This window comes from Mustela lutreola, chromosome 14, assembly GCF_030435805.1.
Source record: "Mustela lutreola isolate mMusLut2 chromosome 14, mMusLut2.pri, whole genome shotgun sequence".
Classification (NCBI taxonomy): Eukaryota; Metazoa; Chordata; class Mammalia; order Carnivora; family Mustelidae; genus Mustela; species Mustela lutreola.
In genome coordinates this window covers 42,375,649-42,389,313 of record NC_081303.1, presented here as the reverse complement: position 1 = coordinate 42,389,313, position 13,665 = coordinate 42,375,649, and the positions used below count along the sequence as shown (strand labels likewise).

Sequence of the window (13,665 nt, the reverse complement as noted above, 5' to 3'; positions counted from 1 at the left end):
GTGCTTTATAGCAGTCATTCTAGGTCTTTAGCACGAGCAAAATCAGCCAGGAACCTTGTTAAGATTAGGATCTCAAGTGTCATTGCTAAGAACTCTGATTCTGACATTTTAAACTGGAGTTTGGTCTACTTTTAACAAACCCATCAGCATATTCTGAAGTAAGAAGACCACAGACCATACTTTGGAAAATACCACTTTATCTTCTTGGTTCCTATACAGAAAAGAATAATTTGGCCTCATGATTGAATAATTACAATGAAAAAGCAGGCTTTGCTTGAAGTTAAAGAAGGTATCGATAGCTGGGCAGAAAAAGAAAGCAAAACAAAGAATAAGCTAAATAAGGTAAAATAAAGTAGAAAAAATGTTTTGAATTTAGAATCATGATTTACTAGCTTCTTTGTTCTATGCATAGAAATGAGCCAGAAACATGCATTTAATCGAGAAGTAAAATACGAGTATGTACTGTATACCTAGGGAGAGTTAATGTGATATTCCTCTTTCCTTATGGGGTGAGCAAAGTGGATCCAGTGTTAGAACATGGTGATCATATCTCCCAATCTTTCCCTAGTTGCAGAGGTATCAATAATTAAAGGTGGATGTATAATACATTCCATATTCTCTTACTGAAAGTCAGAGAACGTAAAATCCTAAGATGTTGAGTGGGTGTCAATAGTTCCTGACTGAAAACATGACATCTTTGCTGAAGGCAAAGCAGTTTGGGGTCATAGATCTCTCCACTATGTTGGTTTCAATTAATAATTTACAATAAAATGTCAATTTCCTTCTGATTTTTCTAATTTCAGAGGTAAAATGTATCATCCCAGAGTTTATGAATGGAATCCGGAAGGAGCTGGAAATGAGAAAAGTGTATCACTATGGAGATAAGATAACTTTTGAGTGTGAGAATGGGTATACTCTGAAAGGCAGTCCCCAGAGCCAATGCCAGGCAGACAACACATGGAACCCTCCTCTGGCCATATGCACATCTAGTAAATGGAGCTGCAAGAAATGTAGGTCCTTCCTTAGTCATGGTTACTATTCATTCAATCTGCAATACTGTCACTGAATGTGATATGATGTTTATAACATCTGCTAAGAGCTAAGGAGTAAGACAGGAGCTCCTAATTCTTCCCAGAAAGCCCTTGCAATGAAAGTAAGGCAAGCCTCGCTCTTCTCACACTGCTCAACCTATCCACCTCTCCTCAGGAACCCCTCTGAACCTTTTTTGTCTATATTACTCTATTGTTGATTGCATGGTACAGTAATGATTTGTTTATAGCCCAGGGACCTTAAACATCAGGAGCACATCAGTAGTAGTTCAGGCCTTCAAGAATATTCTAACATGAGTGAGAGAGCACTTTCCAAGGTGCAGAGACAAGATGGTTGGTGTCCCTCACTGGTATGCAGGATTTTAAGCTGGTACAGCTGGAGAGAGCAGATTTAGAAATCATATATCTTAAATTGCACACATGAGTGGAATCAAATGGTATTTGTCTTTCTTTGATTGACTTATTTCATTTAGCATAATACCTAAAGTTCCATCCACGTCATTGCAAAGGACAAGGTTTCATTCTTTTGACAGCTGAGTGATAATCCATTGTGTGTGTGTGTGTGTGTGTGTGTGTGTGTATACTGCATCTTCTTTATTCATTGAAGAACAAAACAGATGAACAGAGGGGAAGAGAAAGAAAAATAAAATAAGTTAAAAATGGAAAGGGAGGCCAGGAAGAGACTCTTAACTATAGGGAACAAATTGAGGGTTGCTGGAGGGGAGGCAGGTGGGGGGATGGGGTACCTGGGTGATGGGCATTAAGGAAGGCACCTGGGGTAATGATCACTGGGCGTTGTATAGAACTGATGAATCCCGAAACTCTACCCCTGAAGCTAAGAACACACTATATGCTAACTAAATTTAATTCAAATTTTTAAAAATTAGTTAATTAAAAAAAATCATGTATCATTGAGCTCAGTAGAAGAGTACCCCTCTGCTAACAACTAGAGAGTGATATAAGATAGAAAACCCTAAATCCTAAACTTGTGCACGTGAAGATGCTATTGAGCAAAATTAACAGTGTACAATCATCGTTAATCAAAATTAATGTGAAGCTACCCTCCACACCTCTTATAACTCTTTGTTATAATACATGATTGAATACTAAGATTGTTCAAGATCTATTTTTTATAGTTAATCCCTTAAATATGTTCACTAAGCTGACTCACATAATATTTCCAAGTTATAAATTTGACACTCCCTTAGTGTCAAATTATATTTACTTCTTTGGCAAAAATCTCACTATTGAACCAACTGGATGTCTTTAGAGAATTCTGAATGTGTCTGAGAGAGAGAGAAAATTCACATAATTGGAAGAGTAACCGTACCAGATAGTAAAAGAAAATAGAAAGCCACAATATCTGAATTACTTTATGCCAGCACAAAAAATAAACTTACTTTCATAAGTAAATGGAACAAAGCCGAGATTAATAAAATAAAGGTATCTTGCAGATAAAACATAATAACAGACATCAAACCAGGGAAAGGAAAAGACGACCAAATGCTATAAGGTAGCACTGAAGAAATTTTTTTTTTTAAAGATTTTATTTATTTATTTGACAGACAGAGATCACGAGTAGGCTGAAAGGCAGGCAGAGAGAGGGGGAACCAGGATCCTCACTGAGCAGAGAGCCCGAGCAGAGAAGTCCTTCCCAGGACCCTGAGATCATGACCTGAGCCGAAGGCAGAGGCCTTAACCCACTGAGCCACCCGGGTGCCCCGACCCTTTCTTTTTATCTTATAATAAATACCAGATGGAATAAAGAGAAGTTTAAAAAGTGAACGTAGAAAAGCTAAGGTGAAATATAAGAATATTTATGAAACACCTAAAGGAAGGGCAACGTTTTGAGCTTTCTGATAGCATAGAGAAAATCATAAAATGTCAACAAACTTGTCTTCAAAGTTACATACTTGGAAAAGTTTATTTGAAGACATTAGCCAGATGAGATCTCTGTGCAGATATAATGAAGGGTTAATAGTGTTCTCACGCACACACAAGTGGTGGTTGTGATGATGGTACAAGCTGACATATATTGAATACTTCGTTCCACTGTTGAAGTATTAGCTAGAGAGAAAGATGCTATAAATACATAAAAACTTAGATCACAGGAATATGTTCTGGAAAGGAATGTACAGAACATTTCAGGATATTATAAAAAAAAAAAAAAAAACAAATCAGTAGTTCTCAGCCAAAGCAATTTTGCTCTCCAAAGAACACCAGCAAAGAATAAATTAAAAAAAAAAAAAAAAAAAAAAGACAAGGAATCACTTGATGCTTCCTCAGTGAATACTGATTATAGCCAGAATTGTTGGCTTATTACATGCTGAGACTTCATTTCACAGATGTTCTAGGAAGAGAAGTCCACTAAATGAGTTACGAGCCAAATCCTTTTTCTTTTAATTAACATACAGTGTATTTTTTGTTTCGGGGGTACAGGTCTGTGATTCGTTAGTCTTTCACAGTTCATGCCGTTCACCATAGCACATGCCCTCCCCAGTGTCCATCACCCAGCCACTCAGCCCCTTCCACCCCAGCAATTCCCAGTTTGTTTCCTGAGATTAAGAGTATTTCATGGGAGCGCCTGGGTGGCTCAGTGGGTTACGCCTCTGCCTTCGGCTCAGGTCATGATCCCTGGGTCCTGGGATCGAGCCCCGCATTGGGCTCTCTGCTCAGCGGGGAGCCTGCTTCCTCCTCTCTCTCTCTGCCTGCCTCTCTGCCTACTGTGATCTCTCTCTATCTGTCAAATAAATAAATAAATAAAAATTTTTTAAAAAGACTCTTTTATGTTTTTTCTCCATCTCTGGTTTTATCTTGTTTCATTTTTCCCTCCCTTTGCCCATGACCCCCCAACCTGCCTCTCAAACTCCTCATATCAGTGAGATCATATGATAATCGTCTTTCTCTGATTGACTTATTTCGCTCAGCATAATACCCTCTATTTCCATCCATGTCATTACAAATGGAAAGATTTCATTTTTCTGCATAATATTCCATTGTGTGTGTATATATATAGACCACATTTTCTTTATCCATTCATCAGTTGATGGACATCTAGTTGTAAGCCAAATTCTTAACAGTATAGGAGAAAAATTACAGGGACTCTTATTTTTACTTCACATATTTCTGTATTATTTGGATACTATTACATTTGCGATGAAGAAAAAGATACACATGTTAGGAGCGGTAAACAAGAACTAATATCCATCCATCTATTGGTGCTTCCTTTATGACAAAGGCTTCTCTGAGTCCTTTTTTTCCTCTGAGTCCATTTGTTTTTTTAATTCTGTGAGCTCTTGAGCAAGTTAATGATTATAATTAAGCATATATAGAGATATATAAAAGCTCCATGAGGGCAGGGATTTTTGTCTATTTCACTTGTGTCCCCAGTACCCAGAATTAAAAAGCTCATATGTTCTCAATAAATATTTAGGGAATAAATGCTCTTATGAGTTAGATGTACTGTGATCTCTAATACACAGGTAGGATAAATGAGATACAGAAAAATCAATGAACGTGGAAAATATATGGCTATTTGGTAGTAAAACTGATTTTTAACCGAGCCAATCTGACTCCAAGGACTTGCAGTATCTTCTTCTTCATTTTCTTTTAAAGATTTTATTTATTTGAGAGTGGTGGGGAAGCATGAGCAGTGGGAGGGGCAAAGGGAGAAGCGGACTGCCCAATGAGCAGGGAGCCCTATACCAGGTTCAATCCTGGGACCCTGGGGGATCAAGATTTGAAATAAAGGAAGATGCTAAACTGACAGAACCACCCAGATTTGCACCCTTGTCTGTCATTCTACTGATTCTTTTTAGAGCCGACAGGTTTGAAAGAGACAGAAGCCCTAGAACAGTAAGATTGATTTGAGGCTCTCTAGTCCCTGAAGACCTACTAGAGGCATCCTGAAATCATAAGCTTCCAGAAACAGCTTTCTGGAGGTGAATGTAGAAAAAAATCAGTTAGGCAGACATAGTCAGCCTAGGAAGCTAGAAAAATGTACACCACAATTTTAGGACAATTTTACCTAGTAAAGGATTTTTCAGGGTAGTACAATCCTGTGTGATATTTTTCATTTATGCTGTTTTATAAACTCTCTTCTGTAATTGTTTTATGATAAAATTTTAAGTTAAAAAGAAAAAAAAACACACTTTGCTCAGTGTACAAGATAAAATGAAGTTATATGAAGGAAACCAATGGCTTTTTATACTAGAAAAAGATTAGACTGTATGCTAAAAAAATCAGGATGAATCGTCAGTGACTGATCTCCTGTTGGTCATGCTGTGGGCCAAACTGACACTGTCCTGCTTTTGTCTTCCCCTTAGGCACAAGTGCTCTCATAGTCGGTAAGTTTTGGGAAGGGCTGGATGAGGAGCTCTAGCACCCTGAACAGTAAGTATGTTCTTACACGAGTGAAACCTAAAAGGAGAGATCTGTGTCTCCTACATTACAGTTTCAGTTAGAAGGAAAGTAAGTCAAAATTCAGGCCACAGTGTGGCAAGACTGGTATCCTCACAGGCATACAGAGTGAGTGTCCTTGAGGGAAGGTTCTATACTGGCTTTAAAGCGTTACAACTGAATAATTATCTTTAGTGTTGGTAGCTGGAAAGCCCTACTTCCTCTTTGGTTTATAACCCAGGAGGTTTCCTCAGGATGGTATCATGCCCACTCCCACAAACTGGAAGCCACAAAGACCAACTTCCTTAGCCCATTTAAGAGGAGTGGTTTGGTGGCAGACTCTGTGGCAGAGGACAGCTCCTCCCTGGGCCTTACACAAGGTGGGAGCACAGGGCCTTTGAGCACCGGGGCCAGGAGCTCCAGGGCTGTTGTTACCGAGCTGTTGAATGGCTGCTGTGGACTAAAGGTTACAGACTGCCCTGCTCACACTTTATCAGTGACTCTGACCCTAAGACTAACGCGCTAGATTAAACCAGGAGTTGAGGAAAACTCCTAAAGATAAGCCTGTGTGAGGTGTTTTTTTTTTTTTTTTTTTTTTAAGATTTTATTTATTTATACGACAGACAGAGATCACAAGTAGGCAGAGGCAGGCGGGGGCGAGGGGTGGTAGGGAGCAGGCTCCCTGCTGAGCAGAGAGCCTGATGTTGGGCTTGATCCCAGGACCCTGAGACCATGACCCAAGCTGAAGGAAGAGGCTTAACCCTCTGAGCCACCCAGGCGCCCCATTGTGAGATGTTTCTTAAGAGTAGAATTTATACTTGAATTTAAAGAACTCACTGGCAACTTTGAGGGGACTAGATGTTTAGAGTTTAAAATGTATGGGTTATATATTCTGTGCATTCAATGACCCTGTTTTACTGCCTAGGTATTATCTTTGGCGTGATCTTCTTTCTTTCATCTGTCATTGGCTCTTATTGGATAATTGTAAAACGCAATAAAAGGTAAGCATAGCCATATTGTCCTAGAAAATGTCTACAACTGTACCTGCCTCCTCTTGAAAGCCAAAGAAATGAAAGTAAACCTCAAAAAAAAAAAAAAAACCCACTACATAAACAGATGTAATAATTTGTAATTATAAAGAAGACCCTTGATGTATATTATAGAGAAGTATTCACACTAAAAGAAATATATAGGATAATAACATTTTTTCAAGTGATACTTAAAATTATATAAGCATCTCAGAGACCTGTGCCAGGTACTGAAAGAAAAAAACAATACATATTTTCTGTTATCTCATAACCACCATCATTCAATTGGATAGCTACTCATTCAGCATACACTAAGGTTGTATTTTCTCTCACTCCATGTTCTACTACTTATCATCCAAGACCTCTTCTAGGTCATTCCTCAGATAACCACTTAGTCATTGTGCCTTGGAAGCTGCTCTGGAACACTTGTTGGTACAACCCTCTGCTCTTCCTCATGCAAGGATCTCAAGTTGCCCTTCCTCGCCCTCTGAAAACTTTGGCTCCTGATTCACTCTTGCTCTTTGTCTCAAGGGATGCCCTCCTTGTAATTTCTAAGAAAGGATAAAGAGTAACTGAGCAATGAAGTACTGGCAAGTGGCCAAGTGACTTAACTATGCTTCCACCCTGAAATCCCTAATACCAACATATACTCGAAACCTAAAGGTACCAGGATTGCATCAAGTCTCATTTAATTTCTGTCAGGGAGGTGCTTACTTAGCCCTTGAAGAGGCAGAGCAGCACACCACATGAGATCCCAAAACTTGTGAGCAGTGAGAGCTGTGTTCATTCCCACCTACTGGCTATGAAACCCCCAGGGAGACACTTCCCTTCTCTGAACTTCATTTTCCTTGTCTGTAAAATAGGGACAGTAGTTCCAAGCTCACTTAACAGAGTGCCTCGCTTAGGATGAAGGTCAGAAAATGTGAGCTATCATTCTTCACACGTGATCGTTACTGGCATCTCAAAGCATTAAATCCTTAGAAATACTGTCTGTCTTCCTATGCTTCATGACAAGGACTGCTGCTCTCCAAAGTGTGGATGTTAATTGGACAGAACACAGAACTTCTACCTTCACTAAAGCAGAAGAGGAAGCTTTGAGTCAGACCCACTGTGCAGGGCCCCTGACCTTGAGAGGCTTCAATGTCACAATCAGGTGGTAAAGGGTTACTTGCCAGTCAGAGCTGCTTTGGAAGGAAGTGTTGCTTTAGGCAGGGACACTTCTCTGTAAGAATTCAGGCTCTTCTGACACAATGTACAGGGTGGTTTTCATAGCTTTTTCTCCTTCAAGTTTTGACTTAGTCTTGAAAGGTGGAATCTGGTTATGTTTTCCTTTTACGTATCTCACAAAGATTTCAGAAACTTAGGCAAAGTCTGCCCTAAATTTCAAAGTGAAGGCCACTGACAAATTTCTTCCAAGCCTGAAATGTATATAATTAAGCTATTTTCCTATTTTTCCTCTTCTGCCCATTAGCAAGAATACAGATGGGAAACCTAAAGAGATGATCCATTTACATCTTCAAGAAGACAACAGTGTAAAGCCTCAGACTCTGCAAACCAATCAGGAAGACAGCAGCAGGTACCTCATGTAAATCCTGAACTCATGTCTTGGAAAGCTCAAGTACTGAAAAATGAGAATAGGATCTGCATAGGTTGCTGGTCTAGCTGGATCTCTGGGGCCGGGGGTCATAAGGTACTACAGGAAGTAGAAATGCCTTGTTGCTGTTGTGTTGGATTCTGGCTGTTTCCAGCAATTGGGTGAGGACTGCCATCTGTCCTGTGCACGGGCACTGTTTTCACAGAGCATTCCTGTATTTTTGTGCAGGGGTGCCATGAACCTTTGAGAGGGAAGCTTTTGTTTTTCTTGTGGAACCCAAGCATTTGCCACGTGGATGTGCCTCCGGGTCCCCCACTCCCCTTAAGTGCACAGGGTCACCTAGGATCCTGTGGAGACTTTGTATTTCCGGCTTCCCAGCTCTGACTCAATTCTCTGCCTCACCTGTCCTCCTAGGACTGCTCTCTCCCTTCTGTGCCCCTCCCCCACCCCCAGGCGCTTGTCACCACACCTCATGCCTACAATTTTTTCTGGAACATTCTTTTATATCAAGGTACACGTAAAATTGTGTACATTGACTGCTGATCAACTTTAAATTAAATGGTAGGAAGTCCTTAAATGAGTTTGTCTCCAATCTCCTTTTGAAGATTGGGATTTGGACCATAATGTTCTCCAGGAGCAGGGCTGATCATCTGTGGCAACATACGGTAGACAAGGAATGACTCAAAATCTGCACCCTGTGCCCAAGCCAGGTGCAAGGGCCAAGAGGGTGATACCAGTAAAGAGGCAGATTCAAAGACACAGCTGCACACTAAAGGACATGAGAATGTTCAAAGATGACACAGGTAACAAATGATGTTGGGCAATCATGTGAGGTGGAGAGAGAAACATTGAGGGATCAGGTGGCAGTAATAATAGGGGGTGTCAGGTGAGTGGCTGGGCCTCCGCAGGGATCTGTCCCCTGGTGGGAGGAAGTGTTTGGACATCTTGGACTATATGGTATCTTCTGCAAATCGTGACTGCCGTAGGGGGAGGACATGCTCTCGGAGGCAGAGCCTCGTCCAAACTACCAGCTCCTGTTTACTCTCCCTGCCATGGCCTGGCTCAGAAAAGAGAGTCAGAAATATTCTGTGTGTTATGAGGGACCTCTATGTTTCTGGAACAAGGCTCTTTCTGTTTAGTCACTCAATTATGAGAACACGTTTCCTTTGGCAAAAAAAAAAGGCAATGAGGAAAGATCAACTTCTTCATTAATCTCTCTCTTATCTACTCAGTGTCTCAACTTTGGCTGTATTTTCTTGGGCCCTACACAGCAACCATGAAGGAGGGCAGAAACACATCTTCTGAACTTGTCATTATGTGTAACGCTAGTATTACCATTTTAAGCAGCAAATTCTTGGGTTGGTCCCTTGTCACCCATGCTGTCACCGGAATAAAAATATCCTGCTATTTCAGTGCCCTTCCTTGACAAAGTACCACAGAGCTGAGGAACACCTTGAGTCACAATGTTGTTGGAAAGGAGCCTATTCAACAGAGTAAGATGTGAGACTCATACAGTGACAGACGTGACCTCGCAGAGACCAGACCATGTGCCCAAGAAGATGCTGACATGCTCCCAGGAGCCCGTAAAAGCTCCCTCCTCTTAGCGTGGATTACTGTCAGTCCTCCTGCTCTCCCCTGCTGAATGCACACCTCAGCTAGTAAGGGGAAAAGACTGCACTCAGGGTTTATAAATAGTCTCAGTTACGGAAAGGAAGATGGCGTCACTTTGGATTTCTGTTTACAAGTTTGTGATTTCCCTTTCTCATTTTCAAATGTTCATAGTATGGAATGGGCTCATTAACGAGAAGATCAAAATCCAGGAGGAAGATATGATAAACAAACAAGTCATGTGTAATTATACTATTCAGTGATAACCACTGTTAATATTTTGAGTTTCTGCTAACGTTTCTTCATACATGTTCATTTCTTTATACACAGATCTTTCTTAATAGCCACTTTTTCTTCTGTAGAGCAAAATCTATTAGAACAGAAAAATATAGTGGATCCGTTTTTGCTATCACTAGGAAAAAAGTATCCTCTTTGTATTATATGTGCTGCTGAAGTGAGCATAGTTTTGTTTATATGAATAAAATCTTTTATAAAAGGGCATTACATGAATCCAGGGAAGAGGTTTTCAAGAGAAACTTCTTAAACAATGAGATCTGGGTATTTCCTAAGCTCTATTTCAAAAGCAATTTGTACTGTGTGTCTAAAACATACTAACTTAAATAAAAGGATAATTCTATTATAAAGCATGTGACTTACTTTTTGTATAGATTCAGAATAACCCAATAAACTAGGAAACGCTGAATTTAAAAATTGCAACATTAATGTACAGGTCTCTAAATAAGTGGTCCTGGAATCCGTAACTGGTCCACACACTTACAGATCGGCCATGCTAAGGATCTAGAAGATACCAGAATCTTTCTGGGTAGTTAACAATAGACTTGCATATGATGACTGCTAACTACTGTGTAATTCTGGGTTGCTTTTCAAGTGTATTGTGCCACACTTACCTTGATAAATATAGAGAGGGAACTGGATATCAACTTGAAGTTTTCTTTAAAATCATAGAAGAAAGGGGAAAAAACAGCATTAACAAAGTCAACTGACAAACTAGGAGGAAAAAATTACAACGTATATCATAGACAAGAGTAACTGGCATATTTAGAGAGTAAAAAAGTCAAACACCCAACCTCCTCGCCTCTCCTCCCTGTAAATGGCCAAAGGATATCCAGCTGGGCCTCCAACAAAAGAAAGGCAAGTAACCAATGAATATATGAAAAGATCCTCAATGGTTTTGCTTAGTTGAAACTTGGGGAAACGTTGGGAAATATATTAGGTCTTGAGTTTCTGAAGAAGCACACTTTAAACAAGGGCTAGAAATTACCTGATGGGAATTGGCCTTTCTTAGAATGAACATTCCCTGTCACAAGAGAAAAAGGTAAATTCCTTTATCCCCCCAGATTGCAGTAGGTCAGTGAGCATTGTGACGAACCGGCATCTGATGCCTGGGCCATTGAATTTCAAGGAATTCATGAGATTTTTTGCCTGTGACATCAGTGATCCATGGGAAATACTGATTATACTAATTATGGGTAAAATACCAACCTGTCTAACTTCATTTGTATTGCTGAGTAATTCTGTTAACCTCTGGCCTTACATTTATCATCTGAGAAGCTGGTCTCCAAGATTATTCTTAGTGCTAACAATCTAATTTTGTTTCTCATTTCCTTTTTGTGTACATGTCATTGTGAGCTGTAAGTTAAAGTCTATGACATTTAAATTTCATCACTATAATGGGATAGGAATAAAAGATTTTTTTTCCTTCTTAATCTATGTCTGGAATATGGTTTGTAATATATTTACTTTTTAAAGCCTTCAAAATCCAAGAGGAAACAAAATGAAAATGCTTTCCTTCTGAGAAGTGCCACCCTCTCTGCACCTAACGGTTTCAGACTCCCTCCCTGCGTGGGGTGTGGCTTATCACTGGAATGTTCTTGCCAGTAACAGCTAAATATGAAGGTCAACGGGCAGGTGCTCACCAGGTGCAAACGGAGGTGGCACAGCTCCCAGGGCCAACATCAAAAAGATGGCTTATCTTAGCTCTACACTTCACTGTGTTGCTTGTGAATTTGCAATTTCCCTAAAAGCATTAGTTAAAAAGGCTCTCCTTTCCCCATTGAATGATCTTGGCACCTTTGCCAAAGATCATTTGACCATTTAGAGGAGAGCTTATTACTGGATTCCCTGTTCTCTCCACTGACCTATAGGTCTGTCTTTATTCGAGTACTACATTGCTTTTAGCACTGTTGTTTTATGATAAGTTTCGAAACCAGGAACTTTAAGAACTCCTACTGCATTCTTGTTCAAGATTGTCTTGGCTATCCTTGTTCTCTTGAGATTCCGTATGAATTTTGCAATAGCTGTTTTTATTTCTGTAAAAAAAAAATGCATTGGGATTTTCATAGAGATCACCTAAGTCTAGTTTTTGATGGATAATTATTCTGTTCTTACTCCAATACAGATCTTAGTATTTAGAGTCATTTCTAATTTTATTAGTTTGAATATTATCCCTCCGTGGGAGGTAATGTTAAAGACACTACCGGGCAGCAAAGAGCAGCATTTCTGAGACAGGATAGCATAAAGAGAAAAAATAAAAACCTTAATTTACAAGTAACAGAAGTTTTTTTAAAAAGTGGAGATATATATATATATATATATATATATATATATATATATATATATCCATTCAACCTACTTGACCTGTTTGGCACTGGAACACAAGGCCCAACAAATGCAGAATACCCAAGGACGCCGGAAATACTCGTTGAGATCAACCACATTCAAGCCCATAAAACAAGGCTCAAGAAAAAATTTTTTTAAAGATTTTATTTATTGAGAGAGAATGAGTGAGAGAGAGCATGAGAGAGGAGAAGGTCAGAGGGAGAAGCCGACTCCCCAAGGAGCTGGGAGCCCAATGCCGGATGAGATCCTGCAAGTCCGGGGTCATGACCTGAGCCCAAGGCAGTGGCTCATCCAACGGAGCGCCCCTCTCCAGAAATTGGTCAACAACAGTTGAGGGGCACCTAGGCGGCACCCTCAGTGAAGTGCCCAACTCTGGGTTCTGGCTCAGGTGGTGATCTCAGGCTGTTGAGATTGAGCCCTGAGGCAAGCTCTGGGCTCAGGGCAGAGTCCACTAGGTCTCTCTCTTGGTCCTGCCCTTCCCCCCTCCCCCACTCACGTGTGCTCTTTCCCTAAAACAAACAAGGAAAACCCTTCACAGCAATGAACAAGGGTTGAGAGTGGGAGGGGTGGGGAGAGAAGCCACGGCCCTGGGGCGAGCGGGAGGAGCCCGAGATGCTGCCCGCCCTCCAAGGGCCAAGTTGGCTCAGCGGCTGCTGCTGCTGCTGCCGCCGCCCGCCGCCGCCGCCGCGGGAGCAGCTAATCGCCAGAGCCCGACCTGCGCCAGCCGGGCCGCTGGGACCCAGAGCGCTGCGCTAACAGCCAGTAGCGCCTCCAGCGCCCGCGGAGCACGCTCAGTTGGCTGCCGCGGGGCTGCAGGCGGGTCCAGGGAGGCGGCGAGGGCGGCGCCCAGGCGCCCTTGGGGGTGGGGTGGGGGGGGCAGGCAGGATGCATCCAGACCCCTGGCGACTGACTGAGCTGCTGCAGGGATTCGCGCGGTGGAGGTGCAGAGGCACCAGCCTGCGGACCTGCTGGAGTTCTGCTGCCGCACTTCAAGCGCCTGCAGCAGGAGAACCAGGGCAAAGGCGCCACAGACTTTGGCCATGAGGGCGCACCTGGGGGGACGCGGGCACCGGGGTCTGGGGCAGCACCCCCAGGGAGGGGGTCAACTTCTCGGAGGAGTCCAAGCACACTGACTCTGAAAATGGGGGGGGGGGGGGGATGCTGTGCACGCCAGGGCGTTGGAGGCACTAGTAATAAACCTATCCACAGGGGCGCCTGGGTGGCTCAGTGGGTTAAAGCCTCTACCTTTGGCTTGGGTCCTGATCCCAGGGTCCTGGGATCAAGCTGCTCATCTGGCCCCCTGCACTGTGGGGAGTCTCTTTCTCCCACTCCCTCTGCCCCTACCCTC

The 13,665-nt window shown here is 41.9% G+C and overlaps 1 protein-coding gene across 3 annotated transcripts in view; it reads left to right on the top strand.

The window, feature by feature from the left end:
- The window catches only part of CR1 (complement C3b/C4b receptor 1 (Knops blood group)), a 102,177-nt gene extending 90,769 nt beyond the window's left edge, over positions 1-11,408 (top strand). For 2 of the 3 annotated variants that reach the window (XM_059145285.1, XM_059145284.1), the window contains exons 23-27: positions 804-1,010; positions 5,375-5,395; positions 6,373-6,448; positions 7,947-8,051; positions 9,483-11,408. In XM_059145285.1, coding sequence (XP_059001268.1) covers positions 804-1,010; positions 5,375-5,395; positions 6,373-6,448; positions 7,947-8,051; positions 9,483-9,495 — 422 coding nt within the window. In that variant the 3' untranslated portion in view covers positions 9,496-11,408. The remainder of the gene's footprint in view (positions 1-803; positions 1,011-5,374; positions 5,396-6,372; positions 6,449-7,946; positions 8,052-9,482) is intronic. The other variant, XM_059145286.1, reaches the window with a different exon arrangement.
- The last annotated feature ends 2,257 nt before the right edge of the window (positions 11,409-13,665 follow it).